General features: G+C 41.7%; 1 protein-coding gene across 1 annotated transcript; it reads right to left on the reverse strand.

Moving 5' to 3' along the window:
• Positions 1-5,460: 5,460 nt before the first annotated feature.
• On the reverse strand, positions 5,461-27,570 carry NCEH1 (neutral cholesterol ester hydrolase 1). The gene is made up of 5 exons (XM_019503309.1): positions 27,347-27,570; positions 15,584-15,812; positions 14,317-14,386; positions 8,748-8,919; positions 5,461-7,834 (listed from the first exon to the last, which is right to left on the reverse strand). Exons 1-5 carry the CDS (start codon positions 27,482-27,484, stop codon positions 7,217-7,219), a joined length of 1,227 nt encoding a protein of 408 aa, XP_019358854.1. The 5' UTR covers positions 27,485-27,570; the 3' UTR covers positions 5,461-7,216.
• Between the last annotated feature and the right edge of the window lie 12 nt (positions 27,571-27,582).

A 27,582-nucleotide genomic window follows, 5' to 3' on the forward strand; every position in this document is an offset into this window, starting at 1 on the left:
CCAGTCCGCTCCTGACTCCAATGTCCACATCATTAATGAAGATGTTGAACAATATGGGTCCAAGGACAGAGCCTTGGGGGACCCCACTGGTCACAGGAGACCATGATGAGTCCGTCAATCAGTTACTACCATGGTGAGTCCTTCCATCAATTACTACCCTCTGGGTCCGACCACAGAGCCAATTTCCCAGCCAGCGGATCATGGTGGACCCAAGGCTGCAATTGGCCAGTTTCGCCAAGAGGTGATCATGGGATACCAGATGGAAGGCTTTTTTGAAGTCAAGATATATGACATCAATCTCTTCTCCCTTGTCCAGGTGATAAGTCACCTGGTCGTAGAAGGAAATGAGATTGGTCAAGCAAGACCTACCCACAGCAAACCCGTGCTGGCTATCCCTGAGGATGTTGGTGTCAGCCAGTCCATTAAGGATGGCCTCTTTAATAAACTTTTCTACAATCTGCTTTGGGATAGAAATCAGGCTGATGGGCCTGTAGTTAGCCAGATCCACTCTCCTCCCTTTCTTGAAGATGGGCACCACACTGGCCTTCTTCCAGTCTTCGGGCACTACACCAGAGCGCCAGGAGTTTTCAAAAATCTGTGCCAGGGGCTGGGCTATGATGCTCGCCAGCTCCTTGAGTACCCTGGGGTGTATATTGTCAGGGCTGGCTGACTTGAAGGTATCCAGCTTCTCAAGGTGTTCCTTGAAGTACATGAACACCTTCATGAATGCTTATACTGTTTAGTGATAATTTACCTGAAAGTAAAACTGGTAACAAAGCCTCATTGTCAAATCTAGGGGGTCCATATCAATTTTGACATACTCTTCAATCCACATTTGGCTTCTGCTATTATAGTATCTTGTGGATTTGTATTTTGAAGTCTTCTCTGTATACCCTCTGCTTACAGGTCTTACAAGAATAGAGTTATATAAAAGTAGCAACACCCAGCTTGAAGAAGTGATAAAACTACAGAGCAGGCCACTTTCAAAGCAATGCCAATGGTGTGAATGAAGTAAAATGTTGTCAAAGAGAGAAAGTATGTGCTTCAATGAATACATCTCTGACTGAGTAAAGAAAATACTTTCAAAACACAGGGAAACAATACTGGTGCTGGGACCCACTGTCATTCAAACAGAACAAACGGGATCAATGTCAGTCAGTTGACAGAACTGCAATCAAACAAGAGAAGGTCATCTAGCAGAACAGTGACATGGGATGAAGGCCTTCTCTTTTGAAAACAAACGTCCTGTCTTCAATATTTCTTTAGCAGCTTTGCCTTTCAGGACAACCTCATTGTACTGACTGATTTCCATTCAGTAAACATTATAGCATCAATTTAAGGCAGCCTATTACATACCTGAAAACTCACATTCTTTCAGTTTTAGGATACAGGTAGTGAAAAGTCCTGAAAGTACACTGTATTACCCATGCCACCAAGAAGAATGACTTTGCTTATTCATTCTGGTAAAAAAATAGATATACAAAATCCATTTTGTTTTATTTATTGAGTCTTCGATTTGTATTACACACTTGTATCACACCTGCTAATTGGACCTTACAAGATCTTTTCCCTGGCTGTGGGAAAGAAGCTAAACTGGTCATGCATGCATAAGATACTAAATGAACACACATCAAGTATGTTGTCATTTTGGTTCTTGAACATCTTCACAAGCACAAAAACATTAAACTAATTGGGTTTTATTTATATTATTACCTGCAGATATTAGCAGCTTACAGAGGCAGGGTTTAACTAAGTTAACCCGCTACTTTGTCATTGGCTGTTTATTCAGATAATCATGGTGAGTTTTTGTAACAGATAAACAATATATACCCACAGCTTAACAACAACTAAAAGTCACAAAATGGCAAAACAAATTCTAAACAGCATTTGAAAATTAGTTAAAAATAAATTCTGACTTAGAAACAAAAGTGGGCCCATTCTGCTCAAGTTAGGGACATAATTTTGCTATAGGGAATGCGGGAATTTTACTGTATAGCATTACAAGACCATGATTTTCAGGAAGTACTGACCATCTACCTCCCTGAAAAATCAGGCTTTTAAAATGATTCAAGTTGGACATCTAAATTCTCCCTAAAACTCTGGCCAGTGCCCTTCCTGGAGAATTATTACTATCACTTCCCTGATGAGTGAAAGGACTGTAACTACCACTGGCTCTGTTATGTGACCCACTCTTTGGTTTTTCAGGGAACACAGAATTTAACATTGTTTTTGACAACTGTAAATAACTTCTTATTTTGGATGGCTAGGCGCTAATATGCATGGGGAAGAGAACATATTTTCAAAAAAATGTTGACACTTCACCAAAAACCCAATAGCTGAGTTCTTTGTGCACTGTCTTTTAAATTAGTTTTTTAGTTAAATATAAAACACTGAAAAATATTACTGTTATACACTGAAAAATAAATACTGGACCCATGGCTAATTGCCATGAATTCCCATTGAAATGAATAAGGAACAGAGTTCAGTACCTTCTAGTAAAGACCTTGCATGATTTGAGACTGGAAGAGTCCAAGTAGAGATTATTAAAAAATTGTAGATTCAGTGGAGTAAAATTGATGCATTGTAACATGGATTTACCTTAATCTCTTCCTGGCAGGGATCAGATTTACATAACAATTAAAACTGGATCAATTGTGCTTTCAGCTGAATGATGCTGCTGTGAGCTGGAGTTACCATGGCCCTACAGCAGTTTGACTAAGAACCAAATGTAACCGGTGAGCTTCAACCAAGGGGTTTGTTTAAAAAAAGGAAAAAAAACCTAGAGAAAGGAGACAAGAAATAGGAAGAGACACGAATAATCCTAAGGCTTACTTTGTGGTTTACAATTCCTGGCAAGTGTCTTGTGTTACCTTACCAAGATTTCTCAGAGCTGTAACTGACTCCTTGTAATTTGCTACATACAGAACGTGTCCCCTATCCTTACAGCTACATATCATATACTTGAATTACTTCACAAGGTGCAATCAGTTCAGAACTTTGATATAAGAAGCTGTTACTGTTACTGTCACTTCTATATTGCTGCCGTGGATTTTGCCCTAAGATAGTGGTGACTTGGGGTCTATTCTGTTCCACCTATGGTGCATCTAAGTCTCAGTATTAAACATATGTACTTGTGTAGCATAGTCTTAATGCTCAGATGAAGGTAAGTCACATTTTATCAAAAGTGGTTAGGAGGAGAAGGAAGACCCATCCACATTTGCTTAATTATTTTTAGGGACTTGAACAAGGTGGAATAGGATCCCGCTTAGATGCCTTGCCTACATACTGCTTAAGTGTTCAATAGGTGGAACAGGGTCTGGCCCTTAGTGAATAAATGTGTTCCAGTTATCTACTTGCTTCCATTTCTTGTGCTATGAATATTACATGCTTCAGTGCAAGAGGAACTTTACAACCAGCTCCATAAATATATATTCTAGCTGTGCTATCCACTTCACTAGAGTTAAGAAACTTCAGTAGTTCTTTTATACCTTCATACTAGGGATTTTTAAGTCACCCATAAACATGCTAGTTGAAAACTTTGCAAGTAGGTTTCAGGCCAACTTTATGATCACAGTGCATAACCTTGTGATTACAGAAATATTAACTTCTGATTTTTTTTCCAGTACTATAGTGGCTTAATGTTTTTGGCGGAAATTTTATAAGCCTGTAGGTAACTATATATTCGGTTATTTTAGTATTACAGTTTTTAGTTTAAGAACAAAGCTAAGTCAAAGCCAAATGTTAAAGTTCAATGTAAAAATCTCCCTTTGATTTCAGAGTGCTTTGGAGCAGGATCTACGTTATGCTTTGCCATGACTTTTGAGTGTATATACTAACTTTGGTTGGCATTAGTTGTAAGTCTGAACAGAACCCTGTCCAAATACTCCTGAAGCTGGGGATTTTAAATCCAGAGTAGAGTTTGAACCTTCCTGCATCTTGGGATACTTGGATACATTGGCCAAACTCTGCTTCAATATATAGAGATGTAAAGCTAAATTACTGGCCTACTAAATTTTATGCCAGCAATTTATTTGGCCCCTTATGCAACTGTGAACTCAATGAGAGGTTCATTTAAAGTTGCATGACATAATATGGATCCTGACCTTATTCAGTGGCTAGCTTTTCTTGAGCCACACAATATTCTGATTTTGTTATGATACAATATAACCCAAGTTATTCTCCTTTTAATTTATGGGCAGTTTGGTCCATCAGGCACATGGGGCAGTTTTACATGTCCTCTGGGAGGCACGTGGAGTAGGAAAAGGATGCTTTAATTAGCAAGCACTTTTAATTAAAGCACCCGAGCGCCACTTGCATCAGCGCCCCCCGTGCTGACAAATGGCAGTAGGGCACTTCGAACAAAAGCTTATCCAAGGAACTTTAGTTCAAAGTGCCCTGCCACCATTTTTTGGCATGGGGGACGGGACGCTGATACATGTGACGTCAGAGACTGCTGGAGCACGTTTTATTTCCGTGCTCCAGCAGACTCGATTAATCAAGTCCACTTCAACACGCTGGATTTCCAGCATGTTGGAGCCGTGTATAGGAGCCCACAGGTTTTAGAAAATTCTAGAACCCTATGCTAGAAATCAAGTAATAAAAAGTTCCATTTTAAAATGTTCCATCATAAGTTGACGAAAGCCAGGAAGACTTACTCACTGCCTAGGTCTGTGCAACAAGCAACTTGGGGTATGTCTACACATGCATTTAGGTGCGCCTGAATTTAATGGGCATTAGCTTAATGCTCATTAAGGCAATTTACTCTCATGTCTACACATGCATGCATTAAAGTGCAGTAATGCTGTGCGTGCAGACTGACATGAGACTCAAGGTAGTTCCAAGTCAATCCATACATAGCGTTAACATGCCTTAATACATCTACACATGCGTTAATGCGCTTTAGCTGCTCACACCTAAATTTGATACCTGGTATTACATTTAGGTGCAAATAGCCTAAAATCGCCATTTTAAAGGTGCATTAAGGCCACGCATGTGTAGACACGCATCCTTAATGCGCTTTAAATTGGGCTAAAGCACCTTAAGTTGGCACGTATAGATGCACCCTTAAAGAATGAATCAAAAAATTGAGTTGCCCTCAACAAAGCAAAGGTTACTGAATGGCACAAAGCAGCATGGGACCAGACAATAAAATAAACTGTAGAGGTGGAAATTCAGCTCTTTCTGTGCCATCTCTGATCTGTGCCATATCAGAGTGCTTCAGTGATATTTGTGAATTACCGTTCACAAGATCCTGGTGAGGTAGGCATGTATTACTCCCTCATACAGGAGAAGAAACAGAGGCACACAGAGATTACATGATTTGCCCAAGGTCACACAGGAAGTCTATGGCAAAGCTGGGAATTCAACCCAGATCTCAAGTCCCACAGCCCTGCTTTTATTACAAGACTCATTTCTCCCTTCCTCATCCTAGCAGTTCCTGGCTTTTGCTCAAACTTTTTCTTTTGCATGTAATAAACATTATGCAGAATAAACACTGTTGTAAGTAGCTTCCATTTCCTTGTCTTACAAGTTCAGTCATGACTCTCCAGTTATTTTCCATAAACACTGTTGTAAGTAGCTTCCATTTCCTTGTCTTACAAGTTCAAGTCATGGTTCTCCAGTTATTTTCCATAATAGCCAAGGCTATTCCTTTCTGAGATTTGGATTCAGTCCATGGTAGGAAGAGATGCAGCAGAGTTTCAGGCTGGATCTAGACTGCAGATTCAAGCCTAGCTCTTGTGATTTTGCTTGCTTGCTTCCAGCAAGCATGGAAGACAATGGACTGGAAGCTACAAGCACAGCAGAAATTCAACGAACAAAAATTGCTAACATTAAATACAAACACTAGTGCAAACCACAGGAGTTATTTTTAGAACACTTCATATTTATTTTAAAGTGGTCATAAAATTGAAAAGGCTCTAAAGCGAGACACAGGCAGGGCAGTTAGCCAAAAATGCAACCGTAAAGTGGTAAATTCATGTAAGATCTAGTTCTACACATAACCTGATAACTAATACCTACTCCCATTGTAGTGGCAAGACACTGGTGGTGCCTTTTGACTGTTTTTTTAATCTGTGTGGACTTTAGGGTTTTTATTTTGTTTGCATAAAGTGCTTTGTGTAAGCCTTTATAGCAGGGGTTCCCAACTGTTTATAGATATGAGGCAGCCCTTGGAAAATGCCAGTTCTTAGTTTTCACTTGTTTTTTTTTTTTTAATGGAAAAATAGTAGATCAGTTTTTCTGTTGCAAAAGGACTCAGAAAAATCATAATAGGTCAGATGATTTTAACACTTTGGATCCGTGTTTAAATCTCTCAGTTCGTCTTGTGAATCATGTTTGCACACCTAACAGTGTTAACATTGTGTGGTACCCTTGAAAGGATCTCAACTGTGGCACACTAGTTGAGAATCACTGTTTTACAACAAGTATGTGTAGGAGCAGTGTGCCTTATAGGCCCCATGTTATCTCTCTTAAAACCAAAAGAAGGACTTCCCTATGCTACTTCCTTTTTAAAAGCTATTTAACCCTGTGTTGGTTTAAAGGAACTATCATAATAAGGGCCAAATTGCAAAGCAGTTTCCATTTTTGGCTAAGAAGCTTGCCTTTCAACTGCCTCAAAACTGGAATTTAAAAAAATTAATAAATAACAGTAAGTCTATATCCTTAAAGGCCCAGTGCCTAAATTCACTGTTGAGCACCTTCACCACTTTTCAAGGTGGAGGGGCACCCACAGCATCCCTTGGCTTCTTCAGTCAAGCGTGCGGATGCTTAGCTAGTCTGAAAAGTAGGCTTCTCCTAGTTAAGTGCCTAAATAAAAGATTGAGATGGCTAATGTTAGTGACTCCATTTTGAAAACTGTGGTCTTTGTCTAATAGTAGGTAGCCAGACTTGAAAATTCTGTTTCAGGAATTTTCAGACTTAAGTTTCAGGAATACTGATGTACTTGCTTACACCTGCTCAGGATTTATTCATTGTGGCAGCAATTAAGGCACCACCTGAAACTCACATTGACTAGCTTTTTAAAAAAGCATTTTACAAATTGCTATGCCTGTCAAGGCTATTCAAGCTAATGAACCAAGCAGTTAGTGGTACACAAAATGAAGGCTATGACACAATCTCGAATGGATGATGTCAGAGTAAAAGTGCACATTTTTTTTTGGAAGCAGCGGGCTTTAGATAGACCACTTTGTGCTTTCTAGAGATAATTTTTCTTCCTTCAAAGGTTTTGATCAAGCCACTTTATGTAGCTCTCCCTGGTCTGAAGTCCTGCAGAAAAATCCGTAGGCCAGACAGTGAAGATCATGCAGCCATGAAAGCAGTCCTCAAAATGATCCAGTGTGACCTCCACACCAGCGTTCTCTAACCGTTTTGCATACATTACCCCATCATCTCTAAGGACATCATTCTCACATGTCAGGATGTAAGTCTTTGGTTGTAGTTGCAAAATGTCTTTTTCTGCTAGCAATGGAGTTGCACGTATATCAAGTAGTTCAGGTATTTCCCGGAGGATTTCAGCCTTCCCTGTGGTTTGTATTACAGGCTTGTAGTTCTTTTTGAATACTGAAGGGAGGAGAGAGCTCCAGTTCAGATGCCCCTTGTAAGGAACAGCCTGGCTCACATCAAGGGCAGTATGATTGTTAATTACCATTGAGTGGGCGAAGTCAGGATTACCATTGAAATAGTCTATCCAGAACTTTATCATGACAAATCGGGGAAGAACAGGCATATTCATGTTCTGTCTGTATGAAGGGGTGTTAAAATCTAATGCCTGAAGGACTGGATAAATCAAAGCCTGCAGTTTTGGTTTGTTAGTTACACTGGTGTCTCGACTCAGCTGTAAGGAAAATGGAAGATTGAATCAAATTGTAAAACAAAAACAGTCATTACTCTTCAAACTTAGATCTTACAGTCTTGGTCTCACTGAAAGGAATTCCTCTAGGATGGAGGTGGACATCTATTTGGTGTTTGACAGCCACATTCTCTTCTGGTATAACTCGAGTGGCAGACAATTTTGCTCTTAATCTGAAATTTTAGCAGCCTAAACTTGGTTCTTCTCTCACCGGACCCAGTTCTGCATCACTGAATAATAACACTACAACTAATTAACACCCATGTTAAATGAAAGAAAAATTAGGCATGCAGATGCCAAAAAAGTGTTCTGTCATGGCTGCTGGTCCTCAAGAACTAACTGAGCAGGATTACTGCAACTTTAAGACTGAGCTGAAAATTCACTGTCCCAGACACACAATCAACTTGTTTATCAGTGGTTAATGATATGATAAAAGATGATGTTACCTTACTGAACCATCAATTACTACTTAAATATCCTAACCAGATCCTAGTCCTCTTAATTTAAATTAGAAATTAACATTGAATAAGTAGTAGGAAAATAATTTTTTCCCTACAGTTGGGCTCTACCATGGAAAGGCAGTTTGAAAGACACTGTTTTAGATGCAGATAGAAAGAAAATATTACACTAGCAATTTTTAAACCCTTTGACAAAGGATTCCAGGTGCAAGAACTGTACAAAATTGGGAAATGAATTTATGAATTAAGCACATATGTATTCAGTTAACCGTGGACCAATGAGATGCACACAAGAACAAAATGTAAAAACATGCAAATTGGGTATGACCCTTTAAATCCAGTAAGTTACCTTGTGATGATGCACCCCAAATAACCCATATCCCCATGTGCACAACTGGATTATGGACTGTTCTAGTGTTAGAGATAACAGCAGTTGTTACCTGCTGGCACACAGCAGCAGCCAAATTCCCTCCTGCGCTATCACCAGATATTGCAATTCGACTTGGGTCAACCGAGTATTTTGCTAGGACATCAGGCTGCAAAAAATGCTTAGCTGCACGGAAAGCATCGTTGAATGGCTCAGGGAAATGAACCTTTGGGACCAGCCTGTATCTACAAAAAGAAGAAAGAGAGGCTTCTGTAGAACAGTCATTACTCAAAAATACCTTTCTAGAAGGATTACAATGTACTACCAACACAACAAATATTGTGTTCTATGCAGTTTAAGTATTATCAGCAAAACAGAAGGCATTAAATACTCGTATATATACACCCTCTACAATGTTAAATCCTAATAATGAAAGATTAATGCTCACCTAAAAGGATACAAATAAACTAGGAAATATTTATTTAATATTATATACCGCAATATCTGCTGGCAGAGGATCTCAAGAAGCATCACAGACATTAATGAATGCATCCTTGCTGTGCCTTTGCAAGTTAGATATTGTTAAAACTTAGAGGACAGAATGAACATTCAAAGCCCTGATACGCTGGAAATATATAGGGTGATATTTAGTACAGACAAGTGTAAAGTATGACACTTAGGAGGAGCAACCAATCCAGAAATACAAAATGGGGAAGAGCTGGCTAGGCTGAAGTACTGCAGAAGAGGACCAAAGGTTACAGTGCATCACAAGCTGAATATAAATCAATAGTATAAGGTAAAAGAAAGAAAAGAAATAAAGTTAATAGAATAGTAGGATTTATTAATAGAAGTGTCAGATGCTACAGCAGGAAGCGATTTTTCTACTCTATATAGCCTTCTTCATCTGGAGTACTTTTTTCCCCCAGTCTTTTCAAGACAGATATAGACATGCTGCAAGGTCCAGAGGAGAGCAACAAAAATTAATTAGGACTAGACAATATGATGCATGAGGAAAGACAGGAAGACCTGGGATTAAGTTAATCCAAAGAGAAAACCAAGGGAGTTTGGGCAACTGGGTTCAAATACAAACAGAGTTTTTATAAAGAGGATGACAATCAGTTGTTCCCCTCATCCATAGGTGACAGGACAAAAATTAATGGGCTTAAACTGAAACAAGGGAGATACAGTTTGGGTATAGAACAATACTCTGACAATGCAGGTGGGCAAGCCTGGGAGGAAATAACCTAAGGCAATTGTGCAATCTCCATCACTGGATGTCCTTAAGTGCATGTTAGGCAAACAATTGTTAGGGACAATTTAGATGGGGAGGATCCTACCTTGGGCAGGAGGTTGGATTACAGGAACTTTTGAGGTCCGTGCAAAAGCTATACAATTCTCAGATTTAAATGCTCCAAGAGCTTCTTGGCTCAAATTGAAAAGAAGAGTTTTGAAATTAGAACGTGTTGGAACAACATTTTTGATAAGTGAGAATTCCAGTTATTTGGTTCTAAACATATTTAGAACACGTGTAAGCAGATAAGGTAAAACGAAAAAAAAATTTAAATGGTCAAAATCAAAACTTTGTGCCATTTGGGACAGGGCAATTTTGAGATCTCAGACATTTTTGTGCGATAAGAAATGTGTGTCCTACTCCCCTTCACTGTAGCTTAATTTGTTTTCCTTCAGCTGCATCTAGGTTTCCCTTAACATGCATTAAAGTCCAGTGTGTTTCATTTGACTTTTCTCCAAGCAGTTTTGTATACACATGCTGGCTGAACTGCCACTTAAATCTGTCATGTGTAATTTATTATCAGTCCACTAGAGGTAGTAGAAAAGCCACTGTTCTCTGCTGAACACAGCAGAGGGGAACCTGCTTTCTTTTGTATGTTTTTCCTGTTTGGACTGTTGTGAGCAGCTGGTCAGTCAATCATCCCTGGCTGGTGTGCAGGGAAAGCAGCAGCCAGCATTTGCTGTCTTTCAACCTGTGAGCCAGATCACCAAAGTGGGATTACATGTGACAAGCTCATAATTAAAGCTGGTGCCCAGTAGGTGGTATAGTAATATAAATGTATAAAGCCAGGCAAATTTGAAGCAAAATGTTTCCTGATCTTCTAGCTATACAAAGACTGCTAACTCCTCCACTAAAGAAGTTAATGGGACAACCTTGGATATTTCATTGCCTTAAAATTGCTGCAGTTACAGAAAACACTCTCAGAAAGATACTTTTAATCACTCAAGGTTTTAACCTCTCTCTCTAGAAAAGGATTAATTACATTTCAAAATCTCTTGTTTTTTGGAGTTTGAGACAAGTGGTTTATTCCTAAAGATATAAAAGAGTGCCAGCTGCGCACTGCTTTGAAACTACCTCCCCCTCAACGGCCATTAATAATGGCAGGTAGCAGCAGTAGTCATGATCATGCTTGCTTTATTTTGTAGTGCTCCTAATTGTTGGAGTCAGTTAGGGGCCCACAGGTTAGGTTGAGACTTTTGACCTAATCTTTTCGAAGTGTCAGGTGATCAGATGCTTTTATCAGCTGTACAGCTCTCTTCATTTATTGTGAAAGCCCCATAGCAGGAACACATGCCCTTGCCATCAGCAACCAGGACTGGTTCTTGCCATTCTCTTAGGGTCTTAAGCCTTACATAGACTAAATGTTTGTGATTAGAATGTGTTAGTCAATGTGTGCTAATGAAGGCTGTATCTACACTGAACAGTTAACCTGGGTGATTCCTACCTGGATCTCAGATCTTAGTTTAGCTTAACATGAGTATGAAGTTTCCAGCAGAAAGGCCCAACCTGCATTTTATTGCATCCCTACTGTTTCTATGCTTGCCCACGTTGTCATGGGACATATCCCACAGTTCTTTGTATGGAGTTGCTCCATGATTCTTTCCCAATATATTTTGCCAATTGCAGGAATACCTTTCTGTCCTCCAAAGGAAATTGTGGTTAGGATACTAGAGGATTATTAGCATTTGGATTTTGCCAGCATCCTTACTGCAAAGTATGTATGCACGTTTGGGAGAGGGTTCCAGCTGAGCTAAACTCAGCTTGAGCTTTAACCTATACTCCAGCAATTCAAACAAAGTACAGATTCATTGCTCAATGGAACATGTACTTGATGGTTTTGCATGCAAATGGAAGTAGGGTTTAGGCAAAAGCATATAGAAGCATGGACTAAGACTACATTGTAGGCAGATCGTGATATGTTAGGCCTTAACAAGCTTCAAACACTGTATCTTAAATCCCAGTCTAGGCCTTATCTTACTTCCCCCTCAAAATGCAACAGCATATTTGAGCTTGCTACTCTTGCTCTATGTTCTTTATTACCTATAAAGAGGTGACTTGACTTAAATCTGGGACTTTAGTTTAACCTCTCCAGTGGTATAGGAACAGGTATATTAAAAGCATCATCCTGATAGGTCCACTCATCTTAGGGATTGTATTATCATCACATAGACTGCCTGCCTTTGTGATATAAGGACATACAGCTGTGGAACCTGCTACCCTTTAACACCCATGTTAGAATGACCCCTCCTTACTTTATTTTTATACACCTACAAGTACACTTTTCCTTCCCCCAGACCAAAAAGGAATCTTTAATATGAGTTGCTTCCAGACAGCATTTTTCTCCGTTCCTCTCATTTTTTCTTGCATCTGGCCATCTGTTCTTCTCAAGTTGGGGAACATTATTTTTCATTTCTAGTGCCTCAATTCACAACTGAAAGATACAAGTCACACTCATATATAGTGCCCTTCGTGAGTAAAGATGTAGGAATGAGAATTAAAATGATTAATTATATCAGCCAAATCCAGCTAAGACTTTCTGATGTATTCAAAAAGTCAGTTACATTTTTTACATTGGATTCTGGAAATGGCATATATAAGAGGCTATAAAAATGGCATTTCCAGCCTATTTGTTCAGTGGTGCCTAACTTGACCTGGATGAGTGGCATGGATCCAGTACATAGGCTAATATCCAGAGCACAGGGCTGAACTGCAAACTGGAATGTAAAGCTGTATCAAGCTGGAATTTGGTCGTGATATCAATTGCTGCAGCACCCATGTGCCAAATGACATGGCTGCATGGGCTGGATCTAGCACCTGGGCCAGGTGTTGGTTATCCCTGGATTCGTTCATTCAGATACCATGTTCTCAACACATGCTAGAAGTGATTTGACCCAAAAAATGCACGCAACTGAAAGGCAGGGGTCCACGTGACCACTTTAATATTCTACTAGCTGAAAGTTTTGCATTTAACAGAAAATCAGCTGTGCAAAACAAACTTGAGGCACAACACCAAGATAAGTAGCTTTTTCAATTCCTCAATCTTCTGGGACTTTAGAAAGCAGATGGAAGATTACATGACTTTAAGTGAGAGGAGATAGGTTTTTGGGAGCCCCCTGCACAACAGATTGGGTATGCATCATGCAAGTGAGATGTGCAATTAAACCAAGGAGAAATCAAATTAGACTGCACTAATTGAGTATAAAAGGCTTGATTGAGAGATATTATGGTTGGGGAGAGAAGACAAACAACAATAACTCAAGAAAACAGGCGGAATTACAGCATCCTAAACAATAAAAGGAATAATAAGGGGGTTCGAATCTGGTGATAGCTACTTCTCTGCAATGACCAACATCTGTTCTCTAACTCTGGCAGTTATTAACAGAGACAATAAAAGGTGCTGAAAAGCCTATCCCTTACAGTATTCATTTCAATATAGTTTATCAGTAAACATCAAGTCAACATAATGAGACTCAAATTTGAACACACCAGTGGAGAACTTGAATGACTGCATTAAGTGCTTTGCTTTTGTGAATGAAAATGTTAAATTTGACAAGGGGTCGTCAGAATGAAGTTGCAGCATGTTTAGTGGCTTGAGAGGCTAGTCCAACTTACGTGGATGCCTCTATCCAAAAAGATGCCTTCATTCTTTACTGCCTTGTCCCTTGGATAAACCATATGGCTCCAATCAGATCTATGGAATAATGCGGTAGGCAGAACAGCAGAAAGCCAGGAGGCTTCACAGCATATTTAGGTTTAGGAGCAGTGTCATACAGTTTAAACCCTTGTTCTTGGATGGACATGAAACATTCTTAATTTGAACCTGGCTCACAAATCTCAGGTTCCAGCTGGAAAGTACAGTGGCAACGACCATGCACAATCCCAGCAACTGAATAGAGAGATTGAGTGATGCATGTTTCTACTTCCCTTCAAAGTGTAGACGATAACGTCTGTGTCTATATTTGCATTATGATCCTCAAAGCAACATTTTAACATGAGTGATTTACTCAATCTTAGGCTAAGAACTTTATATGCATCTACAATATTGAATAGACAAAGAATTTCTTAAAGGAAACAATTATAGTGGCTATCCCTATTCTTGTTCTACAATTGGGTTTTAAACAGCTAGAACAACTGATGGGGCCATAATTAAAATCATATTCAGAAACCACGCTCATTTTCATTGTCAGTTAGAAGGACCAAAAATATCTTACTGCTAAAAAGATGGTTTTTCCAAGTTAGAACCATTTAAACAAGTCATAGAGATAAGATTAAAAAAACCAACCCTCACTCATTTATACAGATACATATTTATAAATACCTTAAATTACTTTATTGATTATAGATTACTCACTCAATTGACACAATTACAGCCTTCAGAGATTCTGTCATGATTTTACAGAGATTGTTATAGGAGCTTGCTCCTAGAAATAAAAGAGCCATATGTTAATGATGGACTGTTCCAAGTTTATTAACATTTTATATGGCAACACATAAATTTGGATTCATAAGAAGGATCAATGAAAACAATAAACAAGAATCTCAGACAATACAATGATCTCATTACTATCAGCAAATCTTTATGTAAATGTAAATCACTGGAATGCAATAACTGATAAAGCACTACCTGCTATAGAATGAACAGAAAATTCCTGCCTTCAAATCATCATCATTTTTTGTACAACTTCCAGCTGGTCATTTCATCTGTCTACCTTACCTTTACCTTTGCCATGGAGGTAAGACATGCTACTGAGTCATCACACACACAATCATTTTATAACAGCTTGCACACCAAGTTCAACCTTGTTTTTACTAAAGTGAGTAATCCTATTAAAGAGGCTATTCACTTAAGCTGGCAGCAGGATCAAGACCATCCTATTTCCCAGGACTTATTTTCTATAATTTTGGTCGTCTTTGGCTACTGAATGCTTATTTCATGGGGGATGTAGAATATGCAAATATATTAAGTACCCAGTCTCAAGATTTAACTGTAGTATGCGTGCCAGTAATTTTTACAGCTCATGAACTGCAAGGACGCGTTAGTCACAGCTGAGTTATAGTGATTTGAATGAAGCCCAATAATATGGATACAAACATTTTGCACAGTGGGAGTGCCATGCAAATTGCTACAGAACAAATAAAGCTGCTGGAGTTCTAGCAGGCATCAGAACAGCTGCGTATGGAAGCTCTTCCTGAAGAGACTCGCTGGAGGAACTTCTCTGAGAGCAGAAAAGGCAAAGGAATGTTTAAAATTACCACAATTGAAAACCACAGGCCAAACAGCATGGCTGGATCAGTGGCTGTGATATCACTGTCTGCAGCCATTGATGGAGTGATACTTCTGTGGCCAGGTAAGACGCCCTAATTTTCAAGGTAATTTCTGCAAAGCAGTAATTATTATTTCTTCCCAGTATGTTTGTAGCCCACATGCTATTAAAGGATGCATTTTATCCTCTTGTCTCTCATGTGGCACAGTCAAGATAGCTACTACTGGACCCTCTTTTTTAAAATCAGGTACGTCTCAGCCACATTTCCAGCTCTGGGATGAGGAAAGATTTTGCTTACAAACCATCCCGATCAGAACACACTTTAATTCTATTTAATTAACGATAGATTCATACTTGCACTTGCCAAGGCCCAACCTCCACCATGGATGTAAACCACGCTACGCCTTAGTGCCTTGTCCTCCTTCTTGGAAGGTTCAAACACTCTGACTTCTACTCCATCAAACTGGGTATCTTTGATCTTCACCAGTTCAGAGGATGGGTTCTCCAATTTGTCAAGGACACCAATCACATAATTCAGGACTGTCAAGTGATGGCTGAGTCTTAGATAGTGAACCAGGTTGCACTAGGAAAGAATTAAAGAGAATGAAATGACAAAATTACATGCTAATCACTTGTATTACTCACAAACTCATCCTACCTCATTTCAACGGTGTTTGATGATATGTCAACGGCAGTGCTTGCAATGAGACAGACACCAAGAAAGTGATGGTAACAAAAGACTTTTCAATTGTCATACCACTTCACACGATTAGCACCTCCAAGACTGAGATGTTTGAAAAGTAGTTAGACCAGTGGTTTTCAACCTTTTTTTCATTTGTGGACCTCTAAAAAATTTTGAACGGAGGTGTGGACCGCTTTGACTTGCAAGTGTGGGTATTCATACACTTTTGACTGATTTATAATCTTTCACGGATCCCTCAGACATAGTCTGCAGACCACCAAGTGAAACCTACTGAGTAAGACTGTATGAGAAGCCTCCCTAATACAGCAATATGGAGCCCTGAAGTACCATTCACAGCTCTTCCGGTAGAGGGCAGTAACACCTGCACATACTTCCAGCTAAAACAAAAGTGTTTGCAGCATTTCCAAGGAAACTATGGACCTCTAGTCTAAGTTCTCCACCACTGATTTTATTATTCTGCCTTCCTTCTTACAGCTTGAAGCAGTTTAAACTGCTAACTTAACCTGTGTCTACATCTCAGTTCACTCATTTCCAAGTTTATTGTAAGCATCTGCTTCATGGCAGCAGCAACCATAAGACTTAATCAATGTTTAAAAAGCTTGGAAAAGGAGACATAAGCACAGAGTAGTCATCTTATTCTATGTAAAAAGAGCTGCCCTGAAGAATGAACCTTTCTACTGAGACTTTTCCTTAAAAACCCAACAAAACAAATCAAAAACAAAACAACTGCCCCCCTCCCCCAGTTACTGACAATAAGATTGAAAGCAGGACAGTTGTGACAGAAGGGAAGGAAGTTTTCAGGGAAACTGGTTTTCACCAGGCAGCCCAGCCTGCATTGACTCTCTGAATTCCCTAAAATGAGGTCACACTTCTAGGAGTAGGGTCAGCTGATGATCTTCTTTCAGCCCAGTGCCCTTTGTTCTGGTGAACTGCAGTGGCCTAACCTTTCCCTTCCTTATGCCTTAAACTGCAGGCTCTTGGTTCCACGTTTGTTTTCTGCAGAAAAGATAAAGCACCTACATTAACCAGCTTAAGAGCTCTTCCACCTGAATGGTAGAGGACTGCTTCCCAGTATATAAATTACTGTATTTCTATAGCAATTGTGGTTGTAATACATGATTCCCCCCACCCATGCCCTGCAACGTCTACAGACAAAGAGATGATATCAACCCAAACTACCAAGTGGGGAGTACATCTCCAAGGGCAAAGCTGCTAGTGCTTATTAAAGAGTGCCAAGAAGGGTTTTGCCATTTTGAACTGCCTGAAGCATGCTAGAGCAGTGGTGACCAACCTTTTTGCCCAGTGGGCCAGACTGGCAGTGCCTGGTCCATCCAGGAGCCAGATCCAGCCAGTGTGCTTGCGTGGACACCATCTCACAAAACAGCCCCAGTGCAGCCCTGCAGGGGAAAAGAGCTTGTTCTGGACCACAGAGAGGGAAGGAAGGGAGCATGGCCCACTCATTGGAAAGGGAAGGGTGCGTGGCTTGGATCTGACGCAGGGAATGGGGTTTGGGGATTTGGCAGGGGGAGGCTGGCCATATTAATAGCCACTGCTCCCCCCACTACAAAATTTCCAGACCTCTGGGGAGCCCTGCGGACGATAGCTCTGCGGGCCACATTTGGCACAGATTGAGCACCACTGTGCTAAGGAATGAGCAAGAAACTAAGCCCTTTCTAGCCATTTTCAGTAGGTCAGTGTGGATCTGGGTGGTACAGGAATAGTAACCCTGACCAAGATCTATGGGAAACTATTGTTACACAGGAACACTAGTATCAGAACTGACCTTTTACTTAATGTAAATAGCATGTATTTGGAAAGATGTCTTCACATAACTACGGAGTAACATACATACAACTTTATTACTTTAGATACAGTGGTGTAACTGCATTAATACAACCTCCCTGCGTTCCTCACACCCATACAGTCATTTCTAGATAGGAAGGAGATAAGCCATGCTGGTATACGGCATCAATATGTTAGTGTAACTGCATTCACATTAGCAGGTTATGCTGGCTTAAAATATTTTTGTGTAAGAAACCCCTGCCCCCCTCCCTCCCCAATTGGAGTTGTTATACCAGTATTAAACTTTGGTGTGGACCATGCCTTATTGAAAATCATGGACAGATTCCTAAACAACATAAATGCTTTGCAAAGGAACCTACTAAATGTCAATCTGTTCCTCATTTTCCAAGTGCGTCTACGGGTGAACATTTCATTAGTGGTTTCTGTGTTAAGAAACATTCCTATCTGTTTACTAACCTCTGCCCTGCTGTTTTCTCTAGTTACTTTCCAGTGGTAAGACTACCATCCTGCAGTACCATTGTATAAGAGCTTTTGGACAGAGGACAGAAACACACTGCTTCAAGACATGCACAGAAGAAAAACCTGTTTTGGAGCAACCTCAGCAGAGGAAGCTTTGTTGTACTCTGTAGTGTCCTTGCCTTGGGACTGTTACCACTTCAGATTTATAGCACTATTTCCTGCCTATGGCATTTTACAACATTTGGAACATCAGCATTCAGATATTCGATATACCAGAACTAAGACAGCAACATTAATCCAGGTGCTTTATAAAAAGCAAACTGATCCCTGTAACCTACTCCTACATCCCACTCCAACTATGGATTCCACAGGTAAGTTTGAAGTTTACCTAAAAAACTATGAAAACCCTGTTTGGTGAACCATGGGGGGGAATCCACTTCCAAATCTGAGGGACATTAATGAAGGTGACCTGCTTCAAATATGGTAATATCAAGTGGTTAAAGAAAGGGCCCAGGTTCCAGAGACTTTATAAATCAAATCCAAGCTTAATATGCTGTAAAAAGTCCACCACAAAAGCACAAGAAATATCTACCCAAGCCTAGGAAATGCTGAATGCACACAAATTTTTATCTTTGAATTCCAGATCATGCTGTTCTGCATATGTTCCTTTTAAATTCTCTTAGGCAAATCTAATTCAAGGTTGCATGCTATGTTAGAAAAAAGCATATCAGTGTGGGTCAAAAGAATTGCTCTCAGGGAAGGAATACATTTCCCTTAAGGTTCAGCAAGTCCAGTATGTTTATTAAGATTTTGGTTTTGACTTCAGCGGTGCTGTGCAGCTCTACCACAGCTAAAGATCCGAGACCTTATCCATCCTGGTGCGGTTGTTAGGAACCAAAAATAAACAGCGAAGGCAATTTTGCAAGGAAATTTTGTGAAATTTCTGCCCACTGTAGTTTCATGCAACAGCTAACACTTAACATGGTGGCTTCCAGATTATTCACTGGAGCTCACAGTCTCTCTGGACAGTTACCGGATAGCCCCAGAAGTCAGAAACATCCCATTATAAGGCTCAACTCCTGTTGGTTTTACAGAAAACTGTTTGACCTGGGTACTGAGAGGACCCAGCAGTCAGGGTGTCTAAGAAGCTCTCACATGTTGTCTAGCTACCTTGACTTCATAAAGCCTCCCAGCAATCCCCACCTTCTGTACAACCCAACCAACAAAACAAAAAAGATCTCAGTTTGTCAGGGAGGGGAAGGGAAGAGAAGGGGAGGGCAGGGGATAAACCCACTTTATTTTTTTGCTTTAAAGATAGTCAACACTTTAGATATAAAGGTGAAAGGTGCATTAGAAATACTTCAGATAGATTCAACCATCTGAATTGCTTCCCTTGAGGTTCAGAGTAGTCCAGTAAGTTTATCAATGTTTTGTTTTTGACTTCAGTGGAGTTCCCTGGATCTAGCCCTGGGGCATCATTTGTAGGGCACTGAGAATATGCTTGTGACAACATGAGATAATGAGCCAGATTTGTCCTAATGAAAATCTATGTAGAGCCACAGACTTGCTCCAACTCTGGGAACACCTAGTGGCAGCAAGGCTACTAGCAGATCAGTCAACACAAGCAAATAAGGAGTGCACAGGCCTTCACTGACATCCGTGTGCTCACCTTTCTTGTGAAAGACTACTGCAAGTCACACTCAGTGCTTGCAGACGTCAAAAACAAGCACACAAACAAACAAAAAAAACGTTGCTTTAAACTCGGCACATTCTTGCACCAAGCCCCACACGTGTCCAGAGCAATTTAATTGGACTGAGGTCCCCCAGTGTCGGTATAGATCAGGTACTTTAAGTAGGGCTTTTTGGTGCTTTTATCTAATAGGCTATTAGATTAGTAACAGCTGATAAAGGTAAATAGGCTATTAGTAATAGCTGACTGAATCAGCTTTAGCTAAAAGTGCCAAAAAGCCCTGCTGAAGCACCTGATCTATATAGATGCTGCAGAGCCAGGCCAAAGCTGCTGCTTCTGGTAAAGTACGGTTTGGTTTTGCTGGCTTTTTTTAGTCTGTAAGTGGCCTCTGTGTGTTGGATGGGCAGGGGAAGAGGGGAGGGGAGAGGCTGGAAGGAGAAGAGCAGAAAAGGAGAAGCAAAAGATAGAGAGAAACCAAAATTAAAGAAAATGTGAGAACTAGAAACAGGAGAGTACAAAGATTAAAGCCAATAGTGGATCCAGGACTAGGGCAAGGGGGTGTGTGGGACTGTGGCTGTGCTCTGACCTCCATGCTCCCTACCCAGTCAGCATAGGTTTCTGCTGGAGCTCCTCATGAGCAGTGAACTCTAAGATCACCAGGTGACTGGAGTGCGGTGCAGCCAGAGCTTTTGCATGGCTCCAGAGCTCGGGGGAAGAGCACTGCTGCTATTTGCTCTTGCCTTTCATCTCCCTCTCCACTGAATTCAGCAGGAGGGGAAAGGAAGGGACAAAGGGTGACAGCAACATTCACCTATGCCAGAGCTGGGCAAAAGCAGGGGCTCCAGCCAAAGAGGGAGCACAACCACACTGCTTCCCCCCTGCCCCTCCACTAGATCTGCCATGCTAAAGCCTTGCTTACCCCACAACTTTTAACCAAGACTGTATTAGCAGCAACAGGCCAGGTGATCATAACCACTAACAAGAAACATGGATCAATTCATGTCCATTTAGTAGCTTTTCTTATGTCTTATGTTTTTGCATTTGCACCTATTGGTTTCACTAACCATGTTCTTAAGCAGCACATTCTGGGAAAAGACAGTCACCTGTACTGGACTGTTTGCAGATACCAGGACATGATGCAAGCTGCGCAGGAATCAGTGTCTGCAGATGTGTTTGCACAAGAGCCGTGGGGAAGGAAGACCGACCAAAACAATTATGCAAACGTGAGTAAGTGTTTGGAATCACTCTGGGCTTAGTACAGGATGAGAAATTTGCCAGCAGCCTAAGGCTCCATTTTGAAGCTGCAGCTTTCTTAAGCTGTTGGACTAGGTTAGGGGTGCTCAAACCCCATGCCACAGGCCACATCCAGCCCAGAAAGCCATGGCATCTGACCCACAGGGCTCCACACCAATCAGGATATTTGGTGGTGGAGGTGTGGTGCCAATTAGAACTACCACCTCCTCACTACTGCCAGATTTCCAGGCCCCATGGCTGAATCAGCCCCCACTGCACCTGCTCTGTGTACCTTGGACTGGGCTCACTGGTGGGACCAGCCCATGGATGGGCCTAGTGTCCACAGGGCAAAAAATGTTGGACACCACTGGACTAGGTCAGTCCCTGAAGTACATTTGCACAAGGCTTCTAAAGTTTATGCTTAAGTTGCAGAGTTCCCTGACTGTCCAGCAGCTCAGAATGGCTGATGTGGATAAGAGTAAAGCATTTCTCTGCAACTCCCAACAAACCCAGTTAGGATGTAGTGTAGACACGGCCACAGTCAATACATCTGAGCTTAGTGCGGGAAATATTTTAACAAAGAAAAGACCAGGCCATGCAGATATGGGGAAGCAATTGGGATTGCAATAAGGGCAAAGAGATCAAAGAGAAATGCTTTAAAGGAGTGGCTTACAACTACTTCATTGGGCCAGGGTGCCTGTCCTCTAAATGTCAAGATTACAGAGCCGTAAGGCTGAGGTGTTAAACATGCAAGGAGCCCAAAATGCTCACCACTCCTGCTCTTACTTAGTACATGCCCTATCCTTGGAGATACAGCCCACCTCACAGCAACCCAGCTACACTGGGGAAAATGTATAGAAGTTCCTTGCTATTGCTTAAGCTCCAAAGTTGTTAGCAACACAGAATTCTTGGTCTGGGCTTTACTTGCCACCAGTTTTGGTGGCAGACAGCAACCACCTCATCCCAGCCACCAGTACATAATGCACTTCTGAGAGCTCCAAACAGTTCTACTCAGCAGCTTGTGATCAGAGCACAAAGTGCACCCTGGGAAGGTCCTAGCAGCTGAAGGAACCACAGCACCTCACAAGAGCCTTACTCAACTTAGCTAAATTAGTTCAACTGAGCTCCAGAGAAGCTTTGAATGTGTATGTCCCTTTAGAAGCCACCAACAGCCATCTCTGTTCTAAGCACTGAACTAACCAAATTCTTGTATGAATTTAGTGACCTCCAAGTTTGAAACGATTGCAACATGCTGTACCCAGAATACGCAGTTCAGTGCAGACCAACATGAACACAGTAGCTCAATGCTCCACTCCCTTCACTGCCAATTCAAGGCCCTTGAATTGGTCTCTGGCCATTTCAAGGTCCTGACTTGTTCTCCAAGGATATGAGACGAACTCTCTCTCTGCAGCTGCACTTGCACCTACAAGAGCTGCTCAGAGCTGATCTCAAAAGTCCACTGACATCCTGCCCCAAATAAAGGAAGTTTTGTGAAAGTTGAGTGACTGAGCTTTTTCTGTAGCACATCCATAGATGTGGAACTCCCTCCTTCAACAGACGAGGACAATCCTGAATCTCAGTAGAACTGAACATAAACTATGGAAACAAACCAAAGACTGAATGTTTTACAAAGTCTTAATTATTTTTCTATATCCCGGGTTTTGCACATACACTCATTCAGGCAGTTAGATGGTTTTATCCAAGCCAGCCACATCACTGCTCTCACCATTCTGTCTTCAATGCAAGGACCGCTTTTTCAGCAGAGCTCAGCTTCCATGTAGGCAAAGTCTCAGTGGGAACTGTTGGGGGCTGAGTGCGTATCAAGATAGGACCCATGCATAACAGTTCACAGAAGATAGTCACAAGCCTTTTCTCAGATAACGTTCTTGCATACAGAAGCAAGAGTGACTTGGCTGGCTAAGCATTCAATTCATTGTGTATGAGGCTCTCAGGCACTTCGGCAGACTGTGTGGCTTAGATGCATTAGACAGTAGAAGGTCAAATATAGAGGTAATGCTGTTTACTCCCACCCTGCCCTTGACTGTAACATGTCTCAGTTTTTATTCTGACAGGGAATAGGGTAGCATGGAATGATTTTCTTGGCTGAAGAATGGTACAGCTGCCAAACCCCTCCAGATAGGCTTTCTTGATGCCCTCCAAACTCAGCCCATTTGTCTTCCTCTTTTGTCACAGACATTCCAGTTCAGAAAGTCTGTTTGTGTTAGTAAATTAGGTTAGTCAGCAGCAGAACATACAGCACCTGGCAGCAATATTCAGAAATAAATGTTTTAGAAGGGGGCATCAGGTAAACAACTGATAACTCCTGCACCCTCTACCCAGTAAAATGCACGCACATTTGTTTTACTGCTTAAAGAGCAATAAGGGATACACCTTAAGACATTATCAGGAATTTAGCTTAGGTCTATGGCTAAATCCTATCATCATGACTCAGACATTAATCCCTGTAGTCTGGCCTACTTCCACTTGCTTAAGGTTCTGATTACCTGAGTTTCAGCTTGAGAAGAAGTGCGCGTTTCATTTATTTCCTGTCCTGAAGGAATGTAGGGTGCTACTGTAAACTGCAAGTGGGTGCTTTGCCCAACCCCAAAGGAGCTTTCACTTTAGTAATGCATGAAACTATTGGTACACGTGGATTTGGAGACTGTATCTCCAAACGGAGACCGTATCTTCTGATCCCAACCCACTGACGGCAATAAGTTTCTGATGTCTCTTCAGAGCAATGTGGCCTAACAAGTAGAGCCACAATGTACTGGGACTAAGGCACTATTCATTGGTCTGACAATGGCTTGCTGGGTAACCTTAAGCAAGCTATTTCACCAGTCATGCCTCAGTTTCCACGAGTACAAAACGGGGTTAATGATACAGACATCTCTTGTGAAACTTAACAGATGCACTAAGGTATCATTAGCCTTTTTTTGCTAGAAAGCAGGGAGTGAAACAGGAAGCACCAATTCTGCTGCCACAGCATGGGCTCCCCCATACACTGGCTACTTATTGTTGCTGCTGTAATGGCATCCCTGCTAAGTCAGCACTAAGGAAAACTTAGTGCAGTAGCGTATGTGGAGTGAGGTATTATTATTACTGCCCACATACTTTAAACACCTTAAGTATGTTGTTGGTCTAAAGCCAGAAATACAAAGGTTTGATTGTATTTTAATCTCATGTTTTGGGTGTACAGTCATTTACCCCAGGCCAGCTGATATTTAAAAAAAAAAAAGGTTAAACTGCCAGCAGTGCTAGCCTCTTACAGGATCAAGCAGCTAACTTGGAGATTTACTGGCATAAAAAGCTATATAGGCTAAAACATGACTACAATTGCTTTGAAAACTAGTTATATTTGCTAGCATTTTGTATAGCTGCTGCTTATTGATATACTTAGAAGTAAACTTATCAGTCCTACCAAGGAACTGTAATGCTTAACTAACAGACATAATAAAACAGGTTTGAAGTGAATCTTCAAAATAGGTGAAAGGACAGTTCATGTTAGTAGAGGCAGGTGAAATCAGGTTTATGCTCTTAGGAGAAAGGATTGCAAGGACTGCAAGGAATTTAAAATTAGAATATTTAGCAGAAATGTCCTGCTTCAGCCTGCAAATCAAACCCCTGTGGGATGCTATTGTGATAAACAGAAGCAAGCTGAAAATACATGCAAAAATAGGTGAAAGTTCAATGGTCACATTTAAAGCAACATAAAACTGTTCAGTGTTGTAACAACCAGTATGGGAGGCAAGGGAACTTTTAATTCTACTGAAAGTATCCTCGGTAATGTATACTTTGTATTGTACTCTATGCATTAAAAAATGGACTTTGAAAATAACAGACCTCATGTCTATAATTTTTATTGCACCAGCTGTATAGTTAAGAGATGCTAGACAAGTTTTTGGGCACAAAGTGCCGCTAAGCAAGGGGACAGAAGTGCTTGAAAGCTTGTCTGACATCTCTCCCAACTATACAGTTGGCCCAATACAATTATACATCAACTGAAATCGCTTCACCTCTTGCATATTTGCTGGATTGTCACAGCTACAAAAGCGTAAATAAGGAAGAATTCTTGATTCCAGACTTCTGATTTTAGCTTATGCAAATAGCGGCCGGGACTTGTGCAGAGTCCATTTATAATAGGAATCAGCCAATTCTGACATCTTGCCATCTTTCAGCTTTGGAAAGCCAGCTAATAATTTGCCAACCATTTTCTGTTTGGCAAAACAAACTCTTGAAGGCTGAAGGGTTAATCTACAGTATGTACTATATATAACAACATGTATATAAATGGATCACACCCAGTTCTGCCTTCGTTCTGTATTATCCTCACCTGTTTCCTTCTTAAGAAGGGAGGTAGTCAGCTGTGTTAGTCTGAAGTCAAGGCAGGGGAGGATGGCACCTTAGAAATTAACTGGCTCAGAGAAGCATATGTTTTTGCAGGAGACAGCCTTTGTCTGATGTAGATGTCAGAAGCTGGCCATTGCTCAAGAAAGCTCATGCCTCTCTGATCCCATTACTCTCTAAGGCAGGGGTGGGCAAAATGTGGCCTGCCAGGCCATTCTATCCGGTCCATGGAGCCCCCAAAAAATTTAGAAAATTAATATGCATCTGCCCTGGGCTGCCCGTCATGCAGCAACTGATGGCTTGCCAAAACTCAGTAAGTGGCCCTCCGCCCAAAATAATTGCCTGCCCCTGCTCTAAGGTGCCAGCCTGCTCTATCCTGCCTTTTCTTGTTTACTTAGGGCAGGGAGTCTTACTTGTTCAGCATTTTTCACCCAGGAGTGCAGCATGTCTCTCTAATGTGCTATGTAAATAATAATGATGATATTGGTATGAACCAGAGAGCAAACTCCATATATCAAAAGTAGGAGCAGGTATTGTTTCAAAGGCTATGTTCTCCTTCAACTAGATGTCATGGACTTGAAGAAGAAATTGCCAGATCAAATTCTGTGTCTTGTTATCCAGGAAGTCCCACTAGTACATGATCACAGAGGGCTCCTTCTGCCTTTAAAGTCTGTGAATTGATTAAGGTTCAAGTTCACAATTGCATTACTTGAGGTGCTCATGTGGCACAAATGAAGGTCACACAAGGTTCTGGGCACTCTTTTAACTTCTGTTGAAGAAGGGATCTGTTATGGAGCCCTTTCACATGACTTGGCCGATACCCTTGAAAGACTTGGTACGTTGTGCGCGAGGAAAAAGCTTGTTCAGCTCTGATAAAGTTATGATCTTGGTCTGTGGAAAAGAGCTGAGGCACATCCATTAAAATATCACAAACTGTTTTCTAAACCTGTGCATCATATACACAGCATTAATAAAATGAGTATTAGCAAAGAAAAATAGTTTTTGGGGTTTTTTTTTAGAAATGCTTAAATAGGGGCAACCCTATTACAAGGGTCCCTCCAAAGAGATTAGGCTACAGCAGCCAAAGAGGAACGAAGTTGATACAAGACACTTATGTAAAAGGTTTTGTAACCTCTGGTCCATACCACAGAAAAACAACAGAGGAGACATGGGGAGGGGAAGATCAGAGAATGACAGATGTGTCAGTCACAGGTTACCCAGAATCGAGCACACTCAGGGCCCCAGCACCCCAGGATGCTTCCCTCCTCCCCAGCAAACCCCTTCTTTGCAAGGTGGGCAGGCTAGCCTTGGCTTAGGAGGTGTGCTCCAACGCCCTGAGGGCTCCTGGCCTCAGCCACTGCAGGCTGCATTTCCAGAATCAAAAGTGGACATTTGTTCATTTGCTTATCCGTTCCATCTACGCAGCTCAGACCAGCCCAAGGCTTTCTGACTGTTTGTACTTAGTCCAGAAGACAAGTGCGGAAAGGTAGAAGGGTTTTACTTCAGAGCAAAACCCCAAACACTAGCTTTGCTACATTAGAAAGAGCTTCCCCAAGGGGGGGAAAGCATCCAGCACCTTTCCAGGTTGCAACTACACGAACATTCAGGATTTCTGCTAGGTATCCAGCAAGCAAGAGCAATGGCTGCCAAGTGACAGTGGCAGTGCCTCTTCCTTGCCCTGGCTCTGCCTTGCTTCTGGCAGGGGCTGCAAGAGCCAGGAGGGAGGGAGCGGGCTGAGGGGCAGCGGACAGCAGCAGCCCCCTCTCGGCTTCAGGGAGGCTGCTGCAGCGAGGGCTTCACTGCCCTGCCTGCCACCTGCCTCGCGTCCTCTGCTGCAGGCCGCCTCGCTGCCCGCTGCTGGGAGGAGGGGGCTGCTCCTTACCGTCTCCTGGATGGCCCGGAAAGAAGCATCCATGAGCATGAGCTTCCAGGGCTCCGACATGGTGCCGGGCAGCGGCAGGTACACGTAGTAGGCGCCCAGCGCGGCCAGCGCCGGCAGCAGCACCACAGCCGTCCTCATCGCGGCGGCGCGGCCGGCTCCCCGACTCCCGGGCCCGGCTGCAAGGCGGCGGCTCCGCCGCTCCGCTCTCCTCGCCCCGAGCCAATCGGCGGGGCCGG

This window comes from Gavialis gangeticus, unplaced genomic scaffold (genome assembly GCF_001723915.1).
Source record: "Gavialis gangeticus isolate Ggan-Ray unplaced genomic scaffold, GavGan_comp1, whole genome shotgun sequence".
Classification (NCBI taxonomy): Eukaryota; Metazoa; Chordata; order Crocodylia; family Gavialidae; genus Gavialis; species Gavialis gangeticus.